The sequence below is a fragment of the Bos javanicus genome, chromosome 2 (assembly GCF_032452875.1).
Source record: "Bos javanicus breed banteng chromosome 2, ARS-OSU_banteng_1.0, whole genome shotgun sequence".
Lineage (NCBI taxonomy): Eukaryota > Metazoa > Chordata > Mammalia > Artiodactyla > Bovidae > Bos > Bos javanicus.
In genome coordinates, this window is record NC_083869.1 from 23487424 (window position 1) to 23514382 (window position 26959).

The following is a 26959-nucleotide window of genomic DNA, read 5'->3' on the forward strand; positions in this document are numbered from 1 at the left end:
CACTTACGGTGCTGGAGTCTGATGAGGGCCTGGTCATCTCGAGAGGTGGGGTCACAGTCAGGGGCTCTGACTAGCAAAGACTGAGGTCACAGTCAGGGGCTCTGACCAGCAAAGACTGACAGGTCTTACAAGGAAAGCCTTTGTTTCCTACATATATTTGTATATTGGTGGATAAGGCCATATTTCCATTGTTTCCTCTCAGTAGGCCAGTTACTGCACAACAAACCAATTTTAAGTGGTAGCTAGCTGGTGGTCCTTTTCAGAGGCAGTGGGAAAACACAGCTACTATTTTCATGATAAAGTCATTGTCATACATTATTCCCAATAGCTGCCTTTAGAACACATCTTTCATTTTAACTGTTTGGAGAGAACTTCCAAAGCCTCAATGTTCTCATTTAACTTATTCCAGTCATGGAGATGGGGGTAAAGGCTGCACCTTTTCCATAAAGATGGGCTTATGGGAACTCAGTTAATTGGAATTTTGAGGATGTCTTTTTCTCTTGGGTTCCACCTTGAAGGGTCAATGTAACAAGGTTTTCATGTGGGGAATTGAAATAGCAATTTAAAGCACATTTGTGAGAAGATATTTCATAATGTTAGGATATAGCCTAGCACATAATTGGGTAATTCAGATCTGGACACTAATTTACTCGAGGATTATTTTGTGAATGTCTCCAGATGGCTTAAATATCTTGGGCCAGGAATGAGAGCAAGTACATGTTTAATATAAAGGTTATGATGAAGATGTAATTTCTTGTTTCAGCTCTATCCTCTCCTCACCCTAAGCTGGTAACACACTTTCTCTAATCAAAAATGACAATACCATGTGCCTATGCATCTCACAGAAATGCCAAGGGGGGTAAATGAGGTGACAAGGATGAAATAACTTGAGCTCTTCAGAAAGAAGGACTCTCTAAGCCTAAGTTTTAAACATTATATTCAGAAAGTTATTTGCAAAGGACCATGAGCCTCTTCGAGCTCATATTCAAAACATCCCTTCCAAAAAAGCTTTTCCTGGAAATTCCCTGGAGGTCAGGACTCCACGCTTTCACTGCTGATTGAACCCCTGGTCGGGGAACTAAGATCCTGCAAGCCACAGGTACAGCCAAAAACTGGGGCGGCGGGGAGGGGGAAGCTTTTCTTTTCTTAATTAACCTCACCCATTCCAGTTACTGCTTTATACTTTTAGCGCCTTGGTGTTACATTTGCACTGTATATTTCACTTTTCATCTATTGCATTATAATGTCATCTAGCCAGCTGCTCACCCTAGAAACCTGGGCACCATCCTGGCTCCTCCCTCAGACCTCAGCTCCAGTCTGATCAGTTCTTTGGATGCACGCATTTCCATGGCACTGTCATAGCCTCAGCTCCTGTCCCTTTTCACCTGGTTGTCTCTCTGCTACACACAGGCCTTTCTCACTCTATCCTGAGTGCTTTCTAATTCATCCAGCTCATCTGTGCTTTTGAGGGATCATTTAAAACATAAATAGAATCTCTTTTGTTCAGTCGCTGTCATGTCAGACTCTTTTGTGACGCCATGGATGATTTCCCAAGCAAGAATTACTGGAGTGGGTTGCCATTTACTTCTCCAGGGGATTTTCCTGACCCAAGGGTTGAACCTGCGTCTCCTACATTGCAGGAGGATTCTTTACCACTGAGCTACCAGGGAAGATTCTCTACGCCATGCTTAGCATTCTTCAAACTCCTTAGCTTAGCACACGAGACAGTTCTTTTCCTGTTCCCCAGTCACCCTTGTGGCTTAAACTCTCACTATTCTATTCTACCCACACTATGCTAAGTTGCCCCAGAGAGAGCGAGGTTTGAGTTGTGAGCTCTCATAGAAATTAGCCCAAAGAAGAGCTGCCTGTGTTCTCCTAGCTTCTGAACTTTTGTACATGCTGTCCCTTTTGCCTTCAATGTCTTCTCCCTAACCTAACAGTTCTTGATAGATTTCAAATTTTAGTTCAAGCATAAACTCTACCATGAAGATGTCAAGATCCTCCTTTGACTCCTTTCTGCACCCCTTTCAGTCTCATCCACTGTGCTTTCACTGAATGATGTGCATGGTATTGTAAAAATGCATCATTCTGTATTAAAACCATTCATTGATCTTGTCTATTTTTTCCCATAGACTATGGCTTTCTTGCAAGGCAGTGCTATACTTTTAAACTTTGCATTCTGAGCATCTAGCAGAGAGCCAGGCACACAGTAGGTAAATTTCTGCTGAGTGGATGAATGAAATTATTATTCTGCATGGGTGACCAAGGATCAGCAAATAATCAAAAGTTCCAGTGACCTGAGGCCTTGTGAATAAGCAATGACTCAACAAGTCTATACTATCATGGTCAAAACCAGACTACTGTATTTGGTCTCCAATATTATTTATAGCTTCTGATTTTTACTATGTGTGTATTAACAAGTCATTTCTTTGTGAATTGAAAATAATTTTCTTGGCTGAAACTACTCTTGACAAGTCTTTTTCAAGAAAATTCTTGCCCCTTCTTTTACCTCTTACAAGCCATAAAAATGTTTAAACATAGAATACTCATAAATTAAGTCCCATAGAGCTAGAGATGCTAAAGAAGGCAAATCACAATGTGCAACTTATTTATCACCAGATGGACCTGGGGTATCCACAGGCAGACTCTCAGGATTGGAAGGGCCCTTGGTTATTGCTGGAGAGGAGCTTACTCTCCTATGCCCCTTTCTAAAGCTGTTTCTATCCACAGGAATGAATAGACAGTGATCCGATCACAGAGGAAGAAGAAAAGCGTTCCTACACCAGACACCTGGAGTCAGAGCAGCTTTCACTCATCCAAGTTCTGTGGCCCAAACAAGGAGCCTAAGATTTCCATTCAGCGAGAGCATCAATATACCTGCAGTGGTGCAGGTAAAACACTCTGTCAGGAGTCTAGAAAGAGTATCTTTTGAAGCCCCAGGTGAAACTAACCCCTTGCAACAATTTCCTATCATTCCCAAGCGCTGGTTCCAGGAATGGCCTGGGGTAAGCAAGGTTTAATTAGTGAGGGCCAGTGGGCCAGCTGAGCTCCACCAGCTCTCCCAAAGCAACGGGCTCAGGTAGTGAGGAGTTGTATTTACAAGGTCTCTTTGTGGCATCAAAGGAAAGGTACCAATAGTGTAGTAGTTAAGAGCTTGGTTCTGGGGTCGGAGAGGCTTGCGTTCAGATCCTTCTTCTGCTACTTGCTAGCCATGTAACCCTCAGATAAATTATTTAGCTTTTCAGATCCTTACTCTCCTTATTTGTAAAACGAGGAGAAGTAGCACTACACTTGAGTCCTGCATGCCTGGAACACAATGAGTGGTCCCTATTAGTAGACGTGATCACTATTATAGCTATTCATAGTAATCCAAAGTAATAGAAACCTATTATGATTGCAATTCACATGCCATCTAGCCCACACCATTTGCCCAGATTCTAAAAATAACATCGAGTAGCACTCCAAGTGAATGAGAATTGGTCAAAAGTCCTGCCACCCCATTTAGAGCTGATAATTTAGGTTTCCATTTTGCCTATAGTTCCATTCTCGGTGGTGTTCTACTCTCAATATGATAAAAGTGATTTCCCTTAAAAAACAAAGAAACTGGCAGGACTTTCCTGGCAGTCCAGTGGTGAAGATTCCATGATTGAAAGGTAGGGGCCCTGGGTTTGACCCCGGTCAGGGAGCTAAGACCTCACATGTCATGGGGCATGGCCAAAAAATAAAATTAAACAACAACAAAACCCCAAAGAAACTGGAATCAATTTCTTTGTGATACCAGGAAGCACAAACAATTACTCTACTGTCTGTGCCCCCAACCTTAACCCCCTCCCTTCATCCTCCATGGTTTGCAATGAGTTTCCTTGAGGGTTTGGGTGGCTCACCCAGGACTCTTCAGCTAGATGAGAAAGATTCCTAGATTGGCTTACAGAGGCAGTTGGCAGCCTTTCAACTAAATTCTATTTTATAAAGTCTATAAATTTACTCAGAATCATGTTACCAGCTGGTAGGGGGTATATAAAACCACTGAGTTCCAGGAGAGAAAAAGAGTAAATTAGACTGAAATTTATCCAAAGGATTTAAAATGTGATTTACCTGTAGGCCAGTCCCTGGTTTCAAGTGAAAACCAAAAACAAGTTCAAGATTCACTATTTTTTCCTCATTTTCTTCTGGTTCACCTACTGAGCCCTGAAACAGAAAACCAAGCACTGTTTATTTCGTATAGTGTTTTTACTTTTACTTCTCATGTAAAGGAGATGATTTCCCAGCACTTCTTTTTCCATTCTAATCTACTGTTTAATTTCTTTTTTTTTTTTTTTGATTATGCCACACATTCCAACTGCTTAAAGCAAGAGAAACAACATATTAAGCCTTTGAGAACTTTGTCAAATGATTTGTCTCATGTACTACAAACTGAATGCCAGCATCTTACATTTTTCATAATGCATCTTGTTTCTATCTTGCAGTTTTTGCCTAGAAACGTACTTTGTCCCTTCACCTTGAAAGTTTCACAACACTCAAGATATTTACACCCTATTCCCAAAGAAGAATGCAGTTCCTAGAGTATCTGCAGATGGAGGGCAAGCAGAGGAACAAAATGAACATTTGAGGGCTCAGAGATGGAAAACTGGAATGGTTAGTCAATGAGAAGAGTTCTGTGTACTTCCTGCAAGTATCTACTAATTTTATAACAAACTATGCCAATACCTTTAGACAATATTTAAAATATAATATGTTAAATATGCGGCTTCCCAGGTGATGCTAGTGGTAAAGAACCCGCCTACTAAGGAAGGAGACATAAGAGATGCAGTTTCAAAAAAAAAAAAAAAAGAGATGCAGTTTCGATCCCTGGGTTGGGAAGATCCCCTGGAAGAGGGCATGGCAACCTACTCCAGTATTCTTGTCTGGAGAATCCCAAGAACAGAGGAGCCTGGTGGGATACAGTCCATGGGGTCACAAAGAATCAGATACAACTGAAGTGACTTAGCACGCATGAATGTTAAATATATTAATACTAATATGTTATTCAAACAATAAAACTCCTACCCCTCAATGCAAGTAGTCATCCAGAGCTTAGCATGTGAATTCCTTCAGCAGCTTCCATGTTGGACAAAGTTCTGCAGAGCCAGGTGGGAGGCCAGAAGGCCTCACCTGCAATGTTAGCCCTTATGTCCCCAAGCTACTAAGGTGACACGTGTTGTTCTTATCATGACTGTATTGTTAATATTTCAACTTGCAGGGAACAAGGGTATTCAATATATGCACATCCTAAGCTTTGCTCAAAGGGCCTTTTGTTGGACAGATATGATTAAATTTCACTTCAAACAGCAGTTCCCGACATTGGCAAATTTAGGTGTGGATGTGGCAGGTGCGTATGTCAATAAAAGTTGCATATTCTCAGTAAGAAAAACCGTACTTACCTTAATCAGTGGTGGGAAGTGAAACAAGTTTAGGTAATCGTGGGTTAATTTCTCAATGGCTGACTGTAAAAAAAAAAAAAATAATTAATGATCTGATAATGCCAAGAAAGGATTAAAATTATTGTGCACATATAAAGGCATTCTTTATTTATGTATTCCACAAAATGCCTTGGGATGTTAATATCCAACATCTATTGAGAATAAACCTGATTGTTCAAAGTATTATAGGTAGTTTTATAATTATTGAATGGAACAGGAAGATATTTTAAAGATGTTAAATCTCAGAGTAGAAAAATAAGTAAAAGCTTTCTTCAAACACTGGTAGAGTACAGTAGTAACAAGTTAATATTCTAGGGTACAGAATGCAGTCATCACCCCAAGTAACTGTGGGAAAAACAACAAAGAACACGAATATATCACCAGAGGCTCCCTTTAGGGCTAAAACATCACTGAAGGGTTTACTGCCCTGTGTGGGCTTTTCTATGGATTTGTGTCCAAAGCTCTGTCCCCCAATGGAGCACAAAGAACTCTTAAAGGAAAGGAGGACAATTTAAATTATGATTCTTTTTCATACTCATCAGGTATAATCCAGCTTTTCTGTGAACCAAACATATCACATAGAGAGTAAAAAAAGTACCAATGTGAGAAAAATGAGATGCATTTTTTAAAGTGAAATGAAAGCCGTTTACACCTGACAATGTAATCAGCACTTATTGGATGTTTGGCTTTATTCTTTCTACACAGGCTTCCAGGCTCAATGAGGTGGGAGCCAAGACATGCTGAACAGGACAATCAAATAGCGAAAGGGTAGTGGGCAGACCGTCCACTTTCCAGTTTTATGATCTACCATCTGTGGGCTGAGAGGCTCACTCACCTAGAAGGTTTACCAAATGCCCTGCCTGCCTCAGTGGGAGAGCGGAGCATGGAGGGCACTTTCTCACCCTCAGGATCGGAGGCGTGGGGTGGTGTGTGTGTGTGTGTGTGTGTGTGTGTGTGTGTGTAGAGCGCTCTGACAAGGAGTAGGTGGGCTCCTCCAGGCTGGAGGTCCCTTTGTGGTATCCCATCCCGAATGGCCCAACTTGAAGGATCCTTTCTTTATCTTCATTGCCTCAAGAGTATAGGCAATATATCCCTTTCTGCATTGGCTTGGCCAAAAAGTTCATTCAGTTTTAAGTAAAAATAAAAGACATTTTTCATTTTCACCAAGACTTTATTGAACAATGTATTCGCTAACCAAACTAAATTTTTGGTCAACCCAATATACATGGAATCTAAAATATGATACCAATGAACCTCTCTATGAAAACAGAAGCAGAATCACAGACATAGGGAACAGACTGGTGGTTGCCAAGGGGGTGGAGGTTGGGTGGGAGGTTGGAGTTAGCAGATGTAAGCTCTTGTACGTAGAATGGATAAACAACAAGGTCTGACTATATAGCACAGAGAACTGTATTCAATATCCTAAGATAAACCGTAATGGAAAATAATCTTTTTTTTTTCTTTTTTAAAAAGAATATATGCAGGATGCTCCCAGACCTCCCATGGAAAGGTCTGTTTCCATGATCCTTTCCCCTTATTCTTTCCCTCTCATATAAGCTTATTTGTCAGAAGTGCCTGAGACCCCAGCTGAGATTAAGAGAGTATCATCTGTGGGCTGAGCACCCCCAACCCTTCCCCACCCCTGGGACAGCCACTGTTAACATGGCCCTGGCTTTGGCAGAGGTGGAGGGTCTGCAAACCTGACTTTTGAGACCCCCACCTCTGGGGACTGACTGTCTTTCTATGCACAAGCAGACTCTTCCAGGAGCTTGAGGGGTGTCTCCAGTCCTCGCAGATGCTGGTCACACCCTTCCTTTGAAACTCAGGACACTCTACTCCCAACTGCCAAGACTCCGAATTAAAAGAAGCTGTATGTACATGTTTTATCTCTTTTCTGGGATGTAAATTTCTTAAGGGCAGGATTCTTTGTTTATTCACAGGCCCAGGACTCTGATTAGCAGGTATCCACTGTATTTGTTGAACAGTAATTAGTAAGTCTGGACATTGCTTGCTTTAATGATACCAACCAGCATGGAGAGAAACTTAGACTGTCCTAGGCTGGGTCTAGGAATATTGAAATCACTGTGGCTGCAAGAGAGGCAAAGGGGAGTTGGGAGCTTCTTTTTGGCATCTGCTAAATAGGACAAGATTGACCAGATCTCTCTCTTTGAACCCTGAAACTCCTCTTTCTGTATGAGTGAAAAGAATATTTCCTACTGTGGGCCATCTAAGCCAGCGTTGCTTTTCAGGATGGATTTGCCCACAGTCATAGGTTGAGATTAAATTATTTACCAGCATTTGAGGTGTATGTGTGTGTATGAGGTTTCCTGTCCATCTTCTCAGAGGGAGCAGATGATAGGTTAAGGCTAAGCCCTCATCCAAAGGGTGCTGAGGGGCTGTAAGGATATCTTTATATGGATCCAGGGCCCATAGGATAGGAGTGGATGTGTTCTCTTTGGACCTCAGGGAAGATTTCCCTGGAAAGCCCGGTATCAGTAGCCCCAATTGAGGAAAAGGGAATGGTTGTTGGCATGTTGGTAGAGCCTTTGTCACTATGTGGATTTGGATAAGAAGTTGCTTTTTCAACATTTCCTTCTTTATTCTATCTCTCTTCTTTCTAACTCGTGCCTACCCCTCCACCCACTGACACTGGGGTTGAGGTGGTCTGGAGAGCAAATTTGATTTCCTCATAAGATCTCTCTTGAAACACACTTCTGATTAATAACAAGGTGCACACAGATGCAAGCAAGTGTGGTTTGGTTTGAGTAACTAAAAAGCAAAACATAACAAAGAAACAAAAAACCAGATCTGGTTGTTAAACTACAAAAAAAAAAAAAAAAGCAAAACAAAAACAGAGGTTTAGGCTTGAAAGGGTTCAAAACTGAAGTTTTTGGGGGAAATGTTAGGATTTCCCGAGAAGATAAGGGATAAGAATATACATATAGTGGTGTCTGTTTGGTCAAAATTTGGGAGATTGCAGACTGAACACACAATTCCCATGGCTTTAGATGCTGTGGTGGTTCAAGCTTCACTCAGTCTACAGACATGCTCTGGCATTGTTGGGGTCCCTAATGGATATCCAGTCTGGCCTCGAAGGAAGTCGCCTCCTACTACTGCCTGGGGCTGGCAGCTCTGCCTGCGCACACGGCCGTAGTGTGCATGACTCTTCCTCCCCACCGAGGTCTCTCCACAGGCGGTGCCTTGTTCCCAGAACACCTCCTCCCCGTGTCCTTCACCTGCTCAACACCTCCTGGTTCTTCAGCTCTCAATTCCTTTGTAACTCCTTCACAGAAGCCATTCCTCAGCCCAGCCTCACCTCTCCTTTGTGGCCTTTCTTAAAGCTGTCAATGTTAATCATTTTTGCACGATCAATACCTGTCTTCTCCACTAGACCAAGGACATCCTGAGGACACAGGGAGCTATGCAGGTGTATCCAGGTGACTTCTGCTGGACCCAAAGTCCAACCCTTTCGTGTGGGGATTATGTGGAGGAAGTAGGGGTCCCAGGGGGCAGCAGCTAATGCTCAACAGTATGAAGTACGGCGCTGTGAGCATCAGCTCAGCCCCTAACACAACACACGACCCGCTCCATAGTAAGCGCTCAGTAGACATTTGCTGACGGAACAGCCTTCCTTTCTGAGGTACCTTTAAATGGATGATGTGCCCCTTGGAGATGATGCCCATGTCTTTCAAGTCTTCTTCCTCGAGAAGCAGCAGTCGCTTTCCTGTAATGTTGTTTTCCTTAAACAAGCTTGCATACACACTCATCTCTGCTGAAGAGTCACCTGAAGGGAGCGATTAGAAGGCAGAATAAAATTAGACTCAATCACGTCCCCAGCAAAGTTAACTCCATGAATTAAGAAGGTAAGTTATTCCACTTGCCTTTTCTGACGAGCTGCTGAACCCAAAAATACTGTGGAAGAGAAGACACACACGGTTTTGCAGATTCATTCATGGTCAGTGGCCAGACTTAACAGTAAGACACACAGTTGTTCAATGGGTAAAATATGTTTAATTCTTGCTCAGCCACAAAGGGAAAACTGAAGACTTGCTCTTCATTGTTTTAAAGCTTCACGTTTTCAAACTGGAGATATCCCTCCCTTTGGGGATCTTGGGCCCTTGGAGGATTACTGGTTTTACTACTTATTTGAAACACATTTAAAAATCCTTTTGAGAAGATTCTTACTTATAATGCCTTTTCCATTCATGTGCCAGTGGTCCACTGGGGTGTTCAAGGTCACTGGTTTACCCAGGAATTATAAGAAAAACAGGGACCACATGGCAGTGGACAGAAAAATGGATAATATGCATCCTCTGTTCTAGGCCTGGTCATGAAGTAGCTTTGTGGCCCAAGACACGTTAAAGCATGGAGCTTTCTACACAGAATGAGGTTCACTTGGCACGCGTAGCCCCTCACCCTACCTGGGCAAAGGCAGACAGAATGGTGGGGCCAGACCCAGTTCTCTAGGGAGCCCTTGACCCTGGAATTTTATTTAAATGGTTTGAAAACCACTCGACCTCAGAGCAAAGACTAAAAATAGCTGTTGGAGTTCAGTGCCTTTGAAAACATTTCTTATCAAATGAGACGGGCCAACTTGGCAGCAGGGGATGAAGGCATTATATCCAGGTCTGTGAACAGAGGAGATCCTAAGTCCTCTCTCGTTAAGCAGGGCTGGCAGGAAATTTAGAATCCCTGGGGGCTCAGGGAACGGGAAGTAGAGGCAGCGGGTGCCAGCGTCTTCTCCCCATGGAAGCCACAGAGATGAGCTCATCTGAAAGTAGCATCACTTCAGCAGAAGACCAAGGGCAGGAAGGGATGTGCCCAGCCCCAAAACCAGACTGAGTCTGGTAAACCTTCCAGAGACCTTCCCAAGAGTTTCCAGTAACAAGTTAATCTTGGGGTACCAAGTCTGTTTCCTGGGGTGTGGGCCTGCTAAGGTTGGCATACAAGGTTTTTCCCCACTTTTCATTTAACAAAACCCTGAACTTATAAGTTGAACCTGGACAGACATAAACCCCTGAGGTCTCTGACCAAGAATTCTTAGCCCTGTTTTTCACCAAGGAAACAAGCTGCAGAGATACAACAGGCTAAGGAGGCTTGATCCTCAGGGTGTCTACTCAGAGTGTAGGGTGTAGGGATTTCCTTTGGATTTAAACAGTCTCTCCACATCTTCTGCCAAACACGGGGCTTGTCTGGCTCCAGCTGTGGAGAAATATCTGTGAACTCAGGTCTGTTCCTTCTTGGGAAGGTCAGAGTAAAGATGGCAAAATGAACAGGGCTAAGGCACTGCCTTTACCAAATCTTTCCAAATCAAGTCCAACCCTGATCTTCTGGGAAAACTTAAGATCACTTTTTTCCCTGGTATGTTCCTTTGGTATCCTGGGAAGCCCCTTTAACTGGGATTCATTACTGCATTCTGGAATACCTTTCAGAGCAAATAGGGAGGTGGAATCCTCTTGTAAGATTTGATGAGATACTTGCTTTGCTCGAGGCCTTACTTTAAATCACTACTGCCTTAAAAATAGAAAAACATGGAATTTGTCAACTTCTCCTATTTAGACTTTCCTAAGGCCCAGACCCCTCTACCTGCATTTTTAACTTGCGGACCTAGTCATGAACTCCCTGCACAGGTTGAAGGAGGCATTAACAGAAGCAGCTTACCACGTCATCTTCTGTCCAAGCACCAATCTCAAAGGAAGGCAGCAGCTGCATGGGAAATACGAATGAAATGGGAAAAAAAAAAAAAAAGGAATATTATCATTGTCTTTTTGGCTTATCCCCTCTTTTCAATATTTTAGCTATGGGCTGATGCTCTGGCTTGGTTCTCTCTGTAGGTTATGTTGAATGGAAACCAATTTTCCTGCCTGTTAAGAGGAACTTCTCAGGGTTCTAAGGATGGTGCCCACAGAAGCCAGTCGAGTGCATCAACCTATCAGTAACAATTCACTGCGCTTGGTGAACTGTTACAGGGGAACTGCACATCATGGGATTTTCCTCTCTTGGTAGTTGGCACACTGAGCAGTTTTACCTCCCACAAGAAGGCCTTGGAAGTCGAGGAATTTCTGATGTTTGTCAGACACCAGAGCCTTCTTCGGGATTCTCAGTCAACATGGAGATCATTTGATTTTATTAATGAAAATTCCAAAGCAACCACTTGGTAACTAGATGTCGTAGATGCTTATTTTTAGAGGGGAATTTCAAAGTTTGAACTAAATGTCTTACTTGCACTATATTTTTAAAACCAAATATTAGGACATGTGAAATCGGAGCTGTCCGAAGGAACTCAGGTTGTGGAGTTGCTCTAACTAAAATTAAAGTAACCACCCTCCCTGGCAAGTGTACAAACACAAAAGACAACTTTTCAGGAGGACTCCCACCTGGCCATTTTCAGAGGCAAAGGGCTACTTGCTTCAATATATGTTCCATGGCCACAGACTAAGTAGTAAATATTAAGGTGGCCAAAAAGTTTGTTTGGGTTTTTCCATAACTTCTTATAAACATTTTGACTAACCCAATACCTACATAATGGGGGAAAAAAATCTGTGTCTCGTGACCTGAATTAGTTTGCTTTAACCATTATCATCCCTGGAGGCTCAGTGGTAAAGAATTCGCCTGCCAGTGGAGGAGATGTGGATTCAATCTCTGGGTTGGGAAGATCCTTGGAGAAGGAAATGGCAACCCACTCCAGTATTCTTGCCTGGTAAATCCCATGGACAAAGGAGCCTGGCAGGCTATAGTCCATGGGGTCACAAAAGAGTTGTACACAACTTAGCAACTGAACAACAACAGCCATTACTTGTAACTAACTCTAACTTGTCAGAAGGGTTGGACTGCTCATGAGATAATGTGGCAAAGTGTCTTTCAACCCCTGTTACAAATAATATATTTTGTGTGTGTGGGTGAGTTGAAAAAAAAAAGTTGGACTTGGTTACTTTTATGATTATGTAAAAATCAGAGGGTGGGTGACTAACGCTTCTAATCTGCAGGTATTTTTAACTCACATGCTCAAAACCTTGCTAGGGAAGTCATACCCTGGCTTTCAGGGAGCTTTTAATTTAAGGGGGTGAAGTAGGTATGGATTTTACTTTTGGAGGAATTCACCTTCATTTTTGTTTCCTCAGTGCCCAGCAGAATGCCAGACACATAATACCTGATAAATCTTTGTTGAACAATTTGTTGAATGAGTAAAATCGAAGGCTGCATTTACGACAAAGCTAAATTCTCTGGTATAGACTTCAAGGTCTATGACTCTACCATGGAAAAAGGATGTTTCATAGACTAACATGGGGATGGAAGGGACAGTGGCTTGAGCTGGCACAGCAGGGTGAGGAGAAGAGAGGTGACTCCTGGACAGGAGAAGCAATGAGGCAGGACACTGCAGTGGGGGCGGAAGAAGGAAGGAAGGATAGGCATGTCACATTTGCCTGACTGGAGCTCCAGGCACAGTGTGTGCACGTCTCAAGATAAAGGGGAAATGCAGCCAACTCTAGGGGGCTATGCAGAATTACTTGAAAAGCCCACTAGTTACAGTGAATCTGAATGCATAGAGTTAGAGATGTAGAGATAAGTTGCAAGGGTACAGAGCGCTACCACCCCGGATGTATTCCACTACCCCTGTGTGCTGCAGTTCCTACAGGGCTGCCCCGTCCTCCTCTGAAATACTTCGTGTTTGTAGTCACATGCGCTCATCTGCTTGAATAATGCAGGAAGGAGAGTGACTTGAGAAATAGGATCGAAAACAGAACTCGATCAAAGAAAACACATGACAAGTTTTATTTCTTCACGGGGCAGCTGTATATAGCTGCAGAAACATGTCATTCCCTGTTCCCATCACGGGATCAAATGGGAAACAAGGAAATTCTTTGATCAGTTCAAGAAACAATGGACTGTGTCTCAGAGATGGTCCTTGCATCAAGGCTGGCTTTACAGGGAGTGGGTGTGTATGCAATGTTTTGATTTTATACAATCCCCAAATGTTGCGCTGAACAAAACTGATAAATATTTCTTGAATAAAGGTTGTAAGTGAAACACCTAATCAAAACCAACATTTCTGGTTTTCATGTCAGAAGGAGAGGGGAAGAGTTCTCTTGAGCTCTGAGAAAGGCTTATCAAAATGATGCCAAGGGAAACACACTGGATGCAGGGTGAGACCTTGCTCTGGTAGGATTCTTGCATGCTGCTTGCAAAGATCAGTGAGAGGAAGGCTGTGGAGCCAGGCACAGTTGCAAGATGGTTTGAATTTGGCAGGATAGGGAAGAAGAGTTAATGATGTCCAGCCACAGAGTGGCTTCCCGTTTCCTTTATGTCTCCTGTACCTTGTTAACATATCAGTGTTTCTGCTGTAGGGTGAGTTCTAAGTCTTTCTGTCTCTCTTTGGGGATAAAAAAAAAACCCAAAAAACATTTACCTCGTGACTGCCCCATCACTTTACAGTTTCATTATTTACACTCCAATTGATTTCAGGAGATAAGAGCTCACACTCATGGGCATGTGTGTGACAATGATTCGTTCAAAGGATGTTGGGAATCCAGTCTAACAAATCTCTGATATACACAGCCACACATAACAAAGGGATTTACTGTCAAAACGTTTATTGCAAAATGGAGTCTTGAAACAAAGGAAAGCAAAGAAAAGTTCACATCAAAATGAAATGTATGACACCAACTTGGATTTCTGAATACATAGTGGGCTTTGTGTTGGAATATCAAATTCCAACAATGAACTCAATAACTGAGTAGTCTTACCACACAAGAGTAAAATTTAATCTTCCATACAAACATGATACAAGATTTTGGCATACGACTTGCTCAGAATAACATTGCGATAGAATATTTGAGAAAAACGTTTTGTTAAAAAAAAAAAAAAACAATAAAGTGATAATACCATCTATTCAAAGCTCACACTCAAAGAATATAAATATTTTCTATCATTTAGTACAAAAATTTTAAAACAGTGCAAAAGCAATATGTGCAGTGTATTGTATCTGACATTAAAAGATCTATTATTCTGCACACGATATAAAACAGTCAATGTAGGTGCCTGAAACTCTAATTCTGAAGTAAATAATCACATGCCAGAAAGCTCCTCACAGGCAATGGAGTGCCAACTAAGCTGGAGTCCGAGGAAACATAGCTAGTTGCCCAGATGTCCTGGTAGGCACTCATTCCTCATCAGAGGGGCTGCAGCTAGAGCTATCAGGCTGTGCCACGATCAAAAGAACAGAACAGCTTCTTTGGCAATGCTTAAAATCTAAACAGGAAAACAGTCTTATCCCAAAGCAGCAAAAGGTACCTGATTATAGAAAAAGTATGCTCTATTATGTATATGGAATAGTAGATTCTGCTAGTCTCAAGAGGCAGTGTGTCAAAGTCTAGTATATTGAAAAAAAAAAAAGGATCAAGGTTTAACTCAAAATAAGTTTTAAAATGATCTTTCATGGAATTCTTCCCACTCCAGTGGAACCTCCGAAAAACAACGTCGTGTACATCATAGTGCCATGAGAAATCATTTTAGATCTTTCCCAAACCTTCCCCCCGCCCCCAATTCCTTGATTTTCCCCAGCTGGTGTTTAAGTCTAACAAATCTACTGCATATTAAAAATCACTGGCTATAAAATGGCCCTCAACATTTCCAGAGCATCAGAAACAAGTGTGTCTTCAACCTCTTCCCATTGGGTATTTATGTAAAATACTAAAATGTGATTTTTCTTTAAAAAAAAAAAAAAACCGTTAAAGAAACATGTCCTTTTAAGTTAACCTGGCTACTTCGCAGAACTGTGATATTTTTCTTTTTTATTTATTGTGAAATCAGTGTAACAGGAGACTAACACCTTGCCCCTCTCTCAGTAAATTTAGCTGTTTCATAAAAACTTTCTACCAGCATTCTTCAGGGGAAAGAAACAATTTCCACAAGTAAGGATTTAAGATAAATGACATGAATTGACAAAATTCAGATTGCATAAGTAGTTGTAATTCTGAAAATGCATCTTTTGACTTGGGTAATTATGTTTATGGGGAAAAAAATGAGATGTGGAACTCTACAACTGCCAGGTTTAGCTAAGTTTCTTGGTGAAGGAAGGGACAATGCCATGGGCTTTTTGTATTTAATTGTTTCATTGGGTGGGCCTGGCACATAGGATTGGGGCATTGGGCACTAAATATACTCCCAGACAACCAAAAATATACCCCAGCATCACCAAACACCGTTTGCTGACAGTGCTGTCGTGGTTGAGAACCACTGAGATGGTGTCATCAAATCCTACATGATTAGCTTTATGAGTAAAGAAAAAAAGATAAAAGAGTAGTTACATTTTTCAGTGGTATGGCTCTGATAATTACTATCACAATTTGGAGTTTCAACTCTAATTGTGAATCTTCATATTTCTCTCTTTTTTTTTTTCCAGTTGATTTCTATTGGAGTATAGTTGATTTATAATGCTGTGTTAGTTTCTGCTGTACAGTAAAGTGAATCAGTTATACATGTATCCATTCTTTTTCTAGAGTCTTTCCTTGTATATAGGTCATTATAGAGTGTTGAGCAGAGTTCCCAGTGCTATACAGTAGATTTTTATTAGTTACCTATTTTATATTCTGTTTCTTTAACTCAGATTCTCTTTATAAATGTACATTTTTGTAAGTCAAGTATTTGGAAATAATTCTAACACCAATAATTTACCATTTAAAAAAACTGATCTGAAAGGTAAATTAAAAGCTGTATAATTAACATCTTCATTCGAAATGAAGATGACTAATGACTAATAAACATTTCTTTTTAAAATTAATAGGGCCAATAATAGAGTTTAAAGTCTTCTAAATCATCTTCATAGATTGAATGAGGTCACTTTAAGATTCTGTTTATATGATACAGATTGAAGGAATGTTCAAAACCCTAGAAAGGACACTGATTTGGAACAAAAAGTAAAGTAGCCAGTGCTATACAGTAATTATCTATAGTTCAGTGTTAGGTTAGAAGATTTCAAGCTTATCCCTGAGGGTATCAATTCTTCTATATCTGGAATCTTTGTAGTTTCTTGATGGTAGATTATTGAGCTATGACCATCTCTGGAATATTGATGAGGGAAATGGCACAGTTGAGAGATTAGAGAAATATTTCCTGATTGATGGTAAACCTATGGCTGAGTGATTATCCTTCTCTTTTGGCCCTATTTGGCTGCTTTTATTAATGCAAGAAAATCTTATGTATAATCACAATAGATCTAATTGCTATACCTTTTAAAAGTGTAAATTTAAAAAGTCCATCCCATTCATTTCATACATTCTACATTTGTTGCTGGTTAGTCTCAAATGAGAGGCAAGATCTACATTCCTACAGAGGTACAGAGATCCCTAAATCCACCCACAGAGATTCCATAATCAGTGAGGCCCTTCCTGACCCACTTGCAAGTCCGGAAAACTCCCCTATGAGTCGGCTCCTCCTCGTCTGCTGCATGTCCGTGTCCACTTAAATGTTTACTATACGATGCATTTGTTCTGTTTGTTGTCAGTCTGCACTCACCAGCATGTAAGCTGTATGAGGGCAAAGATTTTCATCAAGCCGTTCCCTAGAATGGCACAGGGCACAGAGGAGGGGCTCAAGACTATTGGTGGGATGGATGACTTTACCTTGGCCTGGAAGATGTGCAACAAGAGGCTTTGAACTACCTGGTCTCTGGCTGTCCTTCAGATTACATGGTCACAGAGCCCCAGGGCATGCTGGGAAGGCAAGAGCTGAAAACCATCCCCTCTGCTCCACTCCAGGATCTTCTGCTTGAGTGGCTTGGCTTGAATCCGGGAGGACTCCTCTATGTCTGAGTGCAGACAGGACGTCTATTTATGTTTGCACCTGTTCGTCACCAGCACTATATTGTGCTGTGTGGGTATATGGGTCTAAGTTTGCATAGACACAGGAAGTGTATCAGATTGGCTGTGTGGGACCCCATCTTCTAGGAAAAACATTTATGGCTTCTTTCTGTGTTTGCCTGGTCTATGGGTGGTAGCAGGGCCTAAAAACACCTCAGACTAGGGAAACCTTGCCACGTGCATGTTCTTCAAAGGGCGTCGGAGTGGATCGCTCACATAGCTTACATTCTAAAGCTGTTTGCTTTATCTTTCCTGAAAGTTGTTCACTTTAACTTTCATCTTATCCTACTTAACAAACATTACTTGAAACTGATAGTTTCATTTTCCAGGTTACAGAGACCACTTATTTTCCAGTGTCTCTTCACTGACACAGCTAACAGTAGCTAACATTAGCCGACCACTTACCACGGGCTTGGTAAGTGCTTTATGTCTACCATTTCATTTAACCCTCACAACAATCCTTTGAAGTAGGTGTTATTATCATTCTCATGTTAAAGATGGGCAAACGGACACACAAGTTAAATAATTTGCCCAAGATTGCACTGTAATTTTTGAATCACAAGCTGATTCTAGATCCTTCTCTGTATCACTATTCTGTACTGAGTGGTCCACATTTCATACCCAGAACAGTGTATTAGTAATTCTTCTCCAAATAAAGCAAGCCTAGCATATTGATCATTTTATGACATTTTCCTACCCTTAATGGGGATTAGAAACATGTCATGCTTCAAATTCCAGGAGGCTTTTTATGATCAAATATACTTAGAAATAGTGTTAGATAATATCTATGATAATATCCTTTCTTAAATCTCCTATAAAAAGAACGATGCAAAGTTCCTTGGTTTGGTAGTCAAATGAATGGCACTACTTTCAAATTTAGACTGAAGAAAAGTCTTTGTTCTTTTGCCTTTCTGTATATGTGTGTGTGTGTGTGTGTATATATATATATATATAACTACACATTTTTTTTAGTTTTTTTTTTAAAAGTGTTTCATAGTTTAAACAAGCTTTGACAAATCTGTGATAACATTTTGAAAATATCTCTCTGGCTAGCTAGGTTTTCAGAGGAGCATCAACATTTACTTCTCTTTAAAACCAGCATAGCTGAGTCAGGGTTTTGTTTTTTTGTTTTTTTTTTAAAGACAGATCCGGAAGGTTATATCTGCTATAAAAGGATCCTTCATTCTGCACTTTTGACTAAGTAAGGAGAGCTTTTTATAATATTTAGTTCCCTCTTTAAAATATCTCTACATGCATTTAGAATCCAGGATTCTCATACCCCTCTGGAAAACAGACACATGTATACACCCCCTATGGCACCATAGTAACACTCACACTGTCTGGAAGTATCCCTTATCCTCTCTTTCTCTTTGTATAAAGTGTAAGCTAAGCCTTAGATGACAGTGTGTTGTTAAGAAGCTTCTAGGGCAAGTACCGGTATGAAAGTACCACATCTGATGTTGGTTTCAAATTAGAGTACTTCTCCTGCAAACATACTATTGAGAACATCTCTTGGGTTTCACTCTCAGTATTCTTAGCACTTAGGTATTTCTGTAGAAGTGCTTGTTACAACTTCCTTTCATCTCAATTTTTTTACTGTTGGATTTTGCAGTCACTATCAATTATTTCTGACAGTACTGTGTATTTCCATAAGGGAAAAAAATGTAGTATGCCACAAGAAAATCAAGTGTCAGAGGAGGATTAGGAGTTAAGAGTGATTGTCCAAAATGTAAGTTTTTTGAAGCAATTGAATAAATCAAATGAAATTATAAAGTATTCATTAAAAAAAAAGCCAGAATGTCATTAGTTAAAAAAATGCTATATTGCATATAAAATCACAAGTTTCTATAATCAGGCACCGCATATGCTGATTCATTGAACAGACCTTTTTGGCTTAATTCCCCACCCCCTTTTCCTGTAAGCAAAGACAAGTCAAAAGTAAAATTGTAAAGAAATGACAGTTACCTAAATGTGATTGGCCTAAAAACGCAGTGTTTGGTTTTCTACCTCCTTACTGGGTTTTGTACAGACTGAGATAACACGTTTCTTTTGTTTTCCCGACATTTTCCGTTTCATTACTTTGCTTTCTGCTTTCATTCACTATTATTATCCATGTCATTATCCTCCTCATCACCGTCATCATCATCATCATCGTCACCTTCTGACAAGTCAAAATCACTGAACCCCAGGGCCATGTTGACCTTCTTCCCCCTTCTCTTAGATGTGGTTTTGGAAGAATTCTGCTTGGCTTGCATGTTTATCTGCATCCCAGAATGCAGCACAGCTCCTGCTTTGTTCATTGAGAAGATATCCCCAAAGCCCATCAGCATCATGGCCTGCAGACTTTGGTTCATGCCATGGCCCTCCCCGTTACTTGCTGCTGTGATCTGACATGACATCTCTGCACTGTTTGACTCCTCTGTCTTAGATTCAAAGTAAGACTCCTCAGACATTCTTGCAGCAAGAGGCAAGAGAAGCTATCACGAGGGAAGAAAGGACAGAAGTAAAAAGAGAAATTAGGACCAATTTATATCAAGGGAACAGATACCACAAAATTAATGGGTGCTGCACAGAAAGTAAATGATTAGTGAAATGAATGTAGGGGATTATTTGAGGATTTATTAATGGCAGGTTTGGCTGCGGCGTGTTTATCATGATTTATAAATGACAGAGTAGATCACATCAAAGTTTGCAAAGCACTACAGCAAGCCAAATTTTCAAATAGGGAGGAACGTGTAAGTTTTAAACCCTCATTTTGCAAAAACGAAGTAGTTTTTAGAATTTCTCTTAATTTTTCCCAAATTCATATGGAAAAAGTTAACTATTATATTAATGAAGAAATTAAGTAGAGATTAATCTTGAGTAATAAAAAATAAAACAAACAAGAAACTCTGTACCAAAGAAGAAAAGCTTAGAGGAAGCATAAAAACAGTTCAGTAGTCAATACAGTTCTAGGGGGATTTGGGTCATTAGCTATCTTTTTAGCTTAATTAAGTGTCTATGTACTAGAAAGCAGTCTAGAATTCTCTTTTCTCTATTATTTAATACAGGCAGATATATAATACTAGTTATCCAATTTATGAAATAATTCACTTATAAACAAATTTTAGATAATCTATGACATCTAAGTATAAACAAGTGTGTAAATATCTGAAAATTGGGAGGCCAGGAAACTAGTATTAATTGAGATTGTCACCTTGGTCTCTGTCTCTACAAGTTTCCTTCTTTTAGCAGAATTTTTTTCTAGGAATTCTTCTCATAATGGACACAGACATTTTCAATCGTACATAATTATTTTAAACAGCCAACATACTTCCATAAATGTCATTCATACACATTCCAGGGGTAGAACTGTTAGGCTCAGAAAGAGTGACTGCCTCTTCTTTTGAGAAAGAAGCAAATTAAGACATATTTTTGATGCTGTGTAAATAAGGGTAAATTTATGATAAAGTACAAATAATCTAACTCTGGGATGATCTTAACATGCTGTAAGTAAAGGTACTTTTTAGGGCCAATTTCCTAATTTTTAAATTAAAGTTGGAATTGAATTCTATTAAAAAATTATCTTAACATCATTAGGAAAAGACCTCAATAGTTATTAGTTCAATAAGAACTTCACATAATTCAGCTAAAAATCAGCAGCTACATAGAATAAATTGTTTTAAATCCTTTAAGACCAGAAACAGGCTATTCCTTTCCTTGCAGTCAAATTTCCCAGCCTCTCAAATTTTTTTCAATTGTTACATGCTCTCAGGATTTCTTTGTTGCTTATCTACTTTATTATTTCATAGGTCCTTCCTCACATTATGTTAAGATCTCAAAAAATGCCTCTCAAATAAGTTTTATTTTTAAAAGAAGTACAATTTCTATACCAAGCTACAAGAATTGCTAAAAATAAACAGTTTATATCTGTGTATGGAGAATCCATCTTCCCAAATATCTTTAACTAATGTTTTAATTTCAGGAAAGAAAAGACTGTTCTTCCTTGAAATAAATATAATAATACATTTTTAATGATGTTACTTAAATATCAAGTTATAAAATGAGGCTACACAGTCTTAGCTACTGAGTCTCCAGCCACTTCCTTTTAAAAAGGTTTATTTTATCCATCTCTCAGAAACCTCATTTAAAGTCAACTAGAAACTGATGTGAGGATAAAAGAAAAAACCTACTTATAAAATACGTGAGCACAAACCTTCTTTCCTTCAGAAATACCAGCTCCAAGCAAAAGAGACATTAAAAGCAAGTGTTGTACAGAAAGAAAACTTAGCCTCATAGGTAAAAAAAAAAAAAGGGAGGAACTCTCATTGAGATTGTGCTGCGCGCTGCCCATTGTTAGACCGCAGCCCTCAGAGCTGCTCCTTCACGGAAAGTTGTCTGCAGGTAAAACACAAGCATGCAGCCTACTGTGCACTCAGTGCTTCGTGATTTATTACACAGCGGCATTACTAATAGCAATAATGTGTGCAAGGCAGCCCATAATTTCTTAGCAAAACTAATGCCCGTAAACCAAAGAGAGATTCTAACGCATACTTTAAGCGGTCCTTTAAAGTTTTTTTTTTTTCTTACAATGCTACATTTAGAAAGAGTCAAGCCATGCAGCGCTTTATAGCTTAAGATTTCAATGTACTTAAAAGCCCCCACAACTCTCTTCAGAAGGTGGCCATAATTTTTGCTTCTCATCAGTTCTGGGAGAAGTAATGTTCCCTTGCAGATCCTTAGCACAATGCTTTCTGAGTCTGCCAGTTCAACCCTAACAGGAAGCTTTCCTTAATTTCTTTCTTGAAAGCCAAGATAAAATTCACTGAATTTACAAAATGTGGTACTGTTTTAATACCACAAGACAGTTACGCATGACAAGTTTACTTGTTACACAGTTCCTTACTTTGGGATTCCCTGGATAACCAAAGTCATTTTTTAAAAAGCTAAATCTGATAATAAACATTTAATTTCACTGTAGTTTCCTTTTTTGGATATCAGGTTCTTTCTCCACATAAATCGGAAAAAGAGGCAAACTATTTTATTCTTTAGACACTGTTAAATACTTTGCAATTGGGCACTGGCTGCTTAATGGAGATTAAGACTTTTAAAAATAGGAAAGTTTTTTGAAGATCGCAAATCGAAGGACATTTAAGTATTTGGGGGGTATAATTGCCAAAGTAACTATCAAACATGAATTTAAAATATATAACAAGTGTACTTTTAATCATTATTTCTTGTGATCTTAAGGTGGACATATATCGCCCATTTAAAACCTTGGAAAAGCCAATGATAAATTTATACTTAATTCTTTAAATAATAAATTATTTAAAATAGGGATGCATGTTCTCCTTGTTTTCTAGAGTGACTTTTCTTATGTTTATTAGCTAGATGTACCTCTTCTTTTGTGAATTATGTACCTACAGTCTTTCCCCATGCTTCTGTTGGTCTCCTAGGTTTTTTTTTTTAAGTTATTTCTGTGAGCTCTCTATATTTCTGTCTTAAATATTTAATTTTACGAATTTGTAGTTTGTTTTTATTTGAATGTCATATTTTTGCAATACAGAATTTTTATTTTTTAGTAATGAAAAAATAAAACAGGAAAGAATGGTGAAATTTGACTAGACTTTAATATATCATGTCAACAAATAAGCTCAAGTTAAGTGTATAAACAATGAAGTTCTTAAGAATTTTTATCTTAATCCAAATACAAGATTTGGAAAAAACCAAGATATTTCTTGGCAGAGTAAATACTTGAAGCTTGTCCTGAGAGAACTATTTTCCCACTTTTTTGCTGCCCATGATCATGACCCTACATTGAGTAAGGAATATTAATACTCGTCATTTATAGATCATTAAGTTAGCTTTTAGAAGGAAAACTGGTTAAGTTCTGACATATCAATGACTTTCTCGGACAGCTAACTGCCTTGGTGTAATGTTTATGAATTACTGATAGACTCACTCTAAAGAGTTAATGCCTCGAGGCCCAGGCTCTGGGGACCTGATGGTGCAAAATACACTGAATTTTATTTTTGTAATTCTAACATACAAACACACTGACAGAGTAACAGTTCTCAGGGAAAGAGCCAGAAACAGGATAAGCTTTTCTTCTAAATGTCTGGAATTTTGTTAATGGAAAAGAGACAAGAAGCACCGCTCAAGTATAAATGCAGGTCCTTCCATTACAGGCATGAGGCAGCAAGTGAGGCGGCGGCAGGGGAGGTGGCGCCATGCTGCCATGCTCAGCCATCTCCTGAGCCGGGGGAGGGGGGGGAGGTGTCAGCGAGCCCTGCAGGGAGCACTCACCGGGGTGTTGGACTGCTCTGTCAGCTTTTGCTCCCACATCTTTAGCCGTCTTTCTCGTTCTTTGAGCTCCTGCTCTTTAAAGCTGAGGTCACGTTCTAGTTTCTTCAGTCTCTCAAGAGTTGCTTCAATTTCACACCTGCAGGAGGACATGACTGGTTTAAATCTCAACTTTGCTCAAGAGGTGTTATGTGCTGAGGGGTCCATCACAATGCTTAATCAAAGGAAAAGGCTAAAACCTGTGCTGTGAAACCAAACAGTAAACAGCGAGGAGATCCAACCAGTCCATCCTAAAGGAAATCAACCCTGAATGTTCATGGGAAGGACTGATGCTGAAGCTGAGTTCCAATACTTGGGCCAGCTGATGCAAAAAGCCAACTCATTGGAAAAGACCCTGATGCTGGGAAAGACTGGGAGCAAGAGGAGAAGGGGATGGCAGAGGAGGAGATGGTTGGATGGCATGACTGACTCAATGGACATGAGTCTGAGCAAACTTTGGGAAACAGTGAAGGACAAGGAAGCCTAGAGCGCTGAAGTTCACGGGTCACAAAGAGTTGAACACGACTTAGTGACTAAACAACAACACACTAGCAAAGAATAGGACATCTTTCATATCCTTCAAAATCAACATATAAACTACCTTGGAAATATAAGTTTGGAATATTTTCTCAAAGCAGTGAAGAACCACTGTCTGGGGCCTGAGCCATGGAACTGGTGTCCTGGTTTGGCCATTTAATAAATGCTCATGGTCCTCTGGCTCTACTGTATATCAGCTCATCTTATATTCATTACAGCCTCAAGGAACAGGTATTAATTTTGCATAGAGGGAGATGGGAAAATGACACTCTGGTTAGATGATCACTGTCACCTCACTAGTAAATTCACCTTAGCCTATTCACTGGCTGAGTAATGCCAGCAATCTACAGATTAACCTGACTCAGTTTCGTCAGCTGTATGGGGTGGTGGTTACCTTTTATCAGGACTCCCCAACCTGCCTGATCCTAATAATTGTCTGAGCAAAACATACCACGTAACATAGATTCCTAAGACCCTTCCTCAGAGCTCATGACTGAGTAGGGCTGAGTAGGGCCTAGGAATTGCCATTATTTGATATGAGTGTGTTTTTACAATCAGGCAAGTGTGAGAAATCCTGGATCAGATGACTCTAAGGTTCATTTTAACTCTAATAATTTTAAAAGCAAGTTAGTTCCCTCCCAGACTCTATGGGCTGACCCGCCTCACCACCTGGAACAATATGTCCAGTTATAGAAACCTGTCCTTGACACAAGTTAAAGCTGGTAAGATGGCTCAGTGTAAGTTTTTTCTCCTTCAGGGCTACTGTCGTGCTTAGGTCTAAACTTATGGAAGGTCTTCCCCGTGAGTTTCTGCAGACCTTGTGAGAAAAGCAGCAGTAATGAGAGACTGAGAGCAAGGAGAGACAGGGAGAGGGAGGAAAGGGGAGAGGGGGACGCAGAATGAGGAAGGGACTGGGAAGAGGGAGCTGCTGGGCCAAAAGCTGCTTCTAGGTGCCCTGAGACACACCTTTATGTCAGACTGTGGGATTTGGTCTGACAATTGAGGTCTTGACTACAGAAGTCTGAAGCTCCCAGATCAAAGTTAATAAGATGTATGCAGCCCAAGTCTGCCTTTTTATGTCCAGGGAGAATCAGAATAGATGAGAAGTAAATACATGAAAACAAAAAGGTGTGGCTATCAATTGACCAAATCCAACTCAGGGAACAGCTGCTGAAGTGGATCTGGACTTGGGTCACACATTTTACTTTCCAGGCTGTCTGCAGAGCAAGGGACACCGGGAAAGTAAGTGTAAAAGCATCTGTTGTCAACCCTCTGTCCCTTTTAGTGGTGCCATCTGAAAGTTATAAAACCGTGTAAGTCACATTAGAGTCCCTAAAGAAAGGCAGCAAATCGACAGTCTTTCAGAATTATGACTGTATCATAAAATCCAAATTTTATTTTGTATTTCAGACATAATATTACGCCCATTCATAAATGTTTTTATTTTTCAAATGGAGGACTGAGAAAAAAAAAAAAAACAAACTCAGTGTAGAAGATCTTAGGTTAAACTTAAGCAACAAAAAGGAAAGAAAGAATGAGCCATCTTCAGTAAATGAGAGGATGAGAAAGGCGGCGCAGAGCTGGGCACATGGGGCTCTGGGAGATGGCAGGGGCCTGGCTGCTGCCAGGAGGGCTGAGCTCACTGATGTCCTTTCTAAAGAGGGTAAAATGGCCAGCACATTTGATTTCACTTGTAAGTTAAGCCTAGGATTCATCTCAAGTTACAGCTCTGGGAGCCCACTCTGATTTTGAGCCCTTCTGGAAAACAGATCAACAGTTAAGTAAGCTAGGTAAGCTGACAGCTGCTGCAGAAAAACACCGAATAAGTAGGCCTCCTCAGTCTGTGTCTTCAGGGTCAGCTCCCATACACGGCTTTCCCAGAAACCCCAGGATCCTGACAGCAACGATCTTATGCCATAAGAGATGTAACCCCAATCCGGAGGGCAACACAAAACAGCTGCTCCTCTGGCTGTCCCCTCTGTTTTTCTTGATGTATTGTTTTGCATCAAATGCTTTGGTTGATGCACTTATATAATCTCTCTGTTCTGAAAATAAAGTTTGTATGTTTCAAGTTGATGGAAATTATGGTTTTTCTCTTAAACCGAATCCAACTAAGGTTGACTTCAACCAGTATCAGTTTTCCCTCTGTCAGAAACAGGCAATGAACTATAATTATCTTCTTTTAATAGAAACTTACTTTGAAATAAAAGATCAATTTATAAAAGCAGCTATATTATATACATTACAAGATAAATAGATACGTGCTGCGATTCATGGGGTCGCAAAGAGTCGGACATGACTGAGCGACTGAACTGAACTGAATTACGTTTAGTGTTATATATTAAATGATTAAAATCTTTGTGTTTTTTAAGAAAATATTTGGCTGTGCCAGATCTTAGTTGGGGCATGTGGGATCTAGTTCCCTCACCAGGGATGGAACCCAGGCCCCCTGCATTGGGAGCTCGGAATCTTAGCAATTGGACCATCAAGGAAATCCCCGCATTTTGTTTTTATGAAGGTGTGCTAGAGTGAGTATTTTGATCACTGAGGAAGGGTGCAGGCACCAGAGTGTTTTGCTAAGAGACAGGGACCTGAACTGTCTACCAAGCACCACGGAGCTCATTCAGTGCAGGTGACCACAGGCGTGCAGACAATCACACGGGGCAATGAGAACTGAAAACGTGACCAAGAGGACCACGCTTTCTGTCCTTATGTTGGTGGCCACTGTTGCTAATCATAGGAGGAGAAACAAGAGGAACATGTGATGAACAGGAAAGGCTCACT

At 40.3% G+C, this 26959-nt stretch overlaps 1 protein-coding gene across 4 annotated transcripts in view; it reads right to left on the bottom strand.

Moving 5' to 3' along the window:
- MAP3K20 (mitogen-activated protein kinase kinase kinase 20) overlaps positions 1–26959 on the bottom strand; it is a 165914-nt gene that overhangs the window by 24917 nt on the left and 114038 nt on the right. For 3 of the 4 annotated variants that reach the window (XM_061435194.1, XM_061435186.1, XM_061435189.1), the window contains exons 11-16: positions 23603–23738; positions 11121–11165; positions 9341–9371; positions 9104–9243; positions 5421–5483; positions 4096–4188 (exon numbers count right to left, since the gene is read on the bottom strand). In XM_061435194.1, the coding sequence (XP_061291178.1) occupies positions 4096–4188; positions 5421–5483; positions 9104–9243; positions 9341–9371; positions 11121–11165; positions 23603–23738 (508 nt within the window). Of the gene's footprint in view, positions 1–4095; positions 4189–5420; positions 5484–9103; positions 9244–9340; positions 9372–11120; positions 11166–14033; positions 19795–23602; positions 23739–26959 lie in introns of those variants that run through there. The other variant, XM_061435201.1, reaches the window with a different exon arrangement.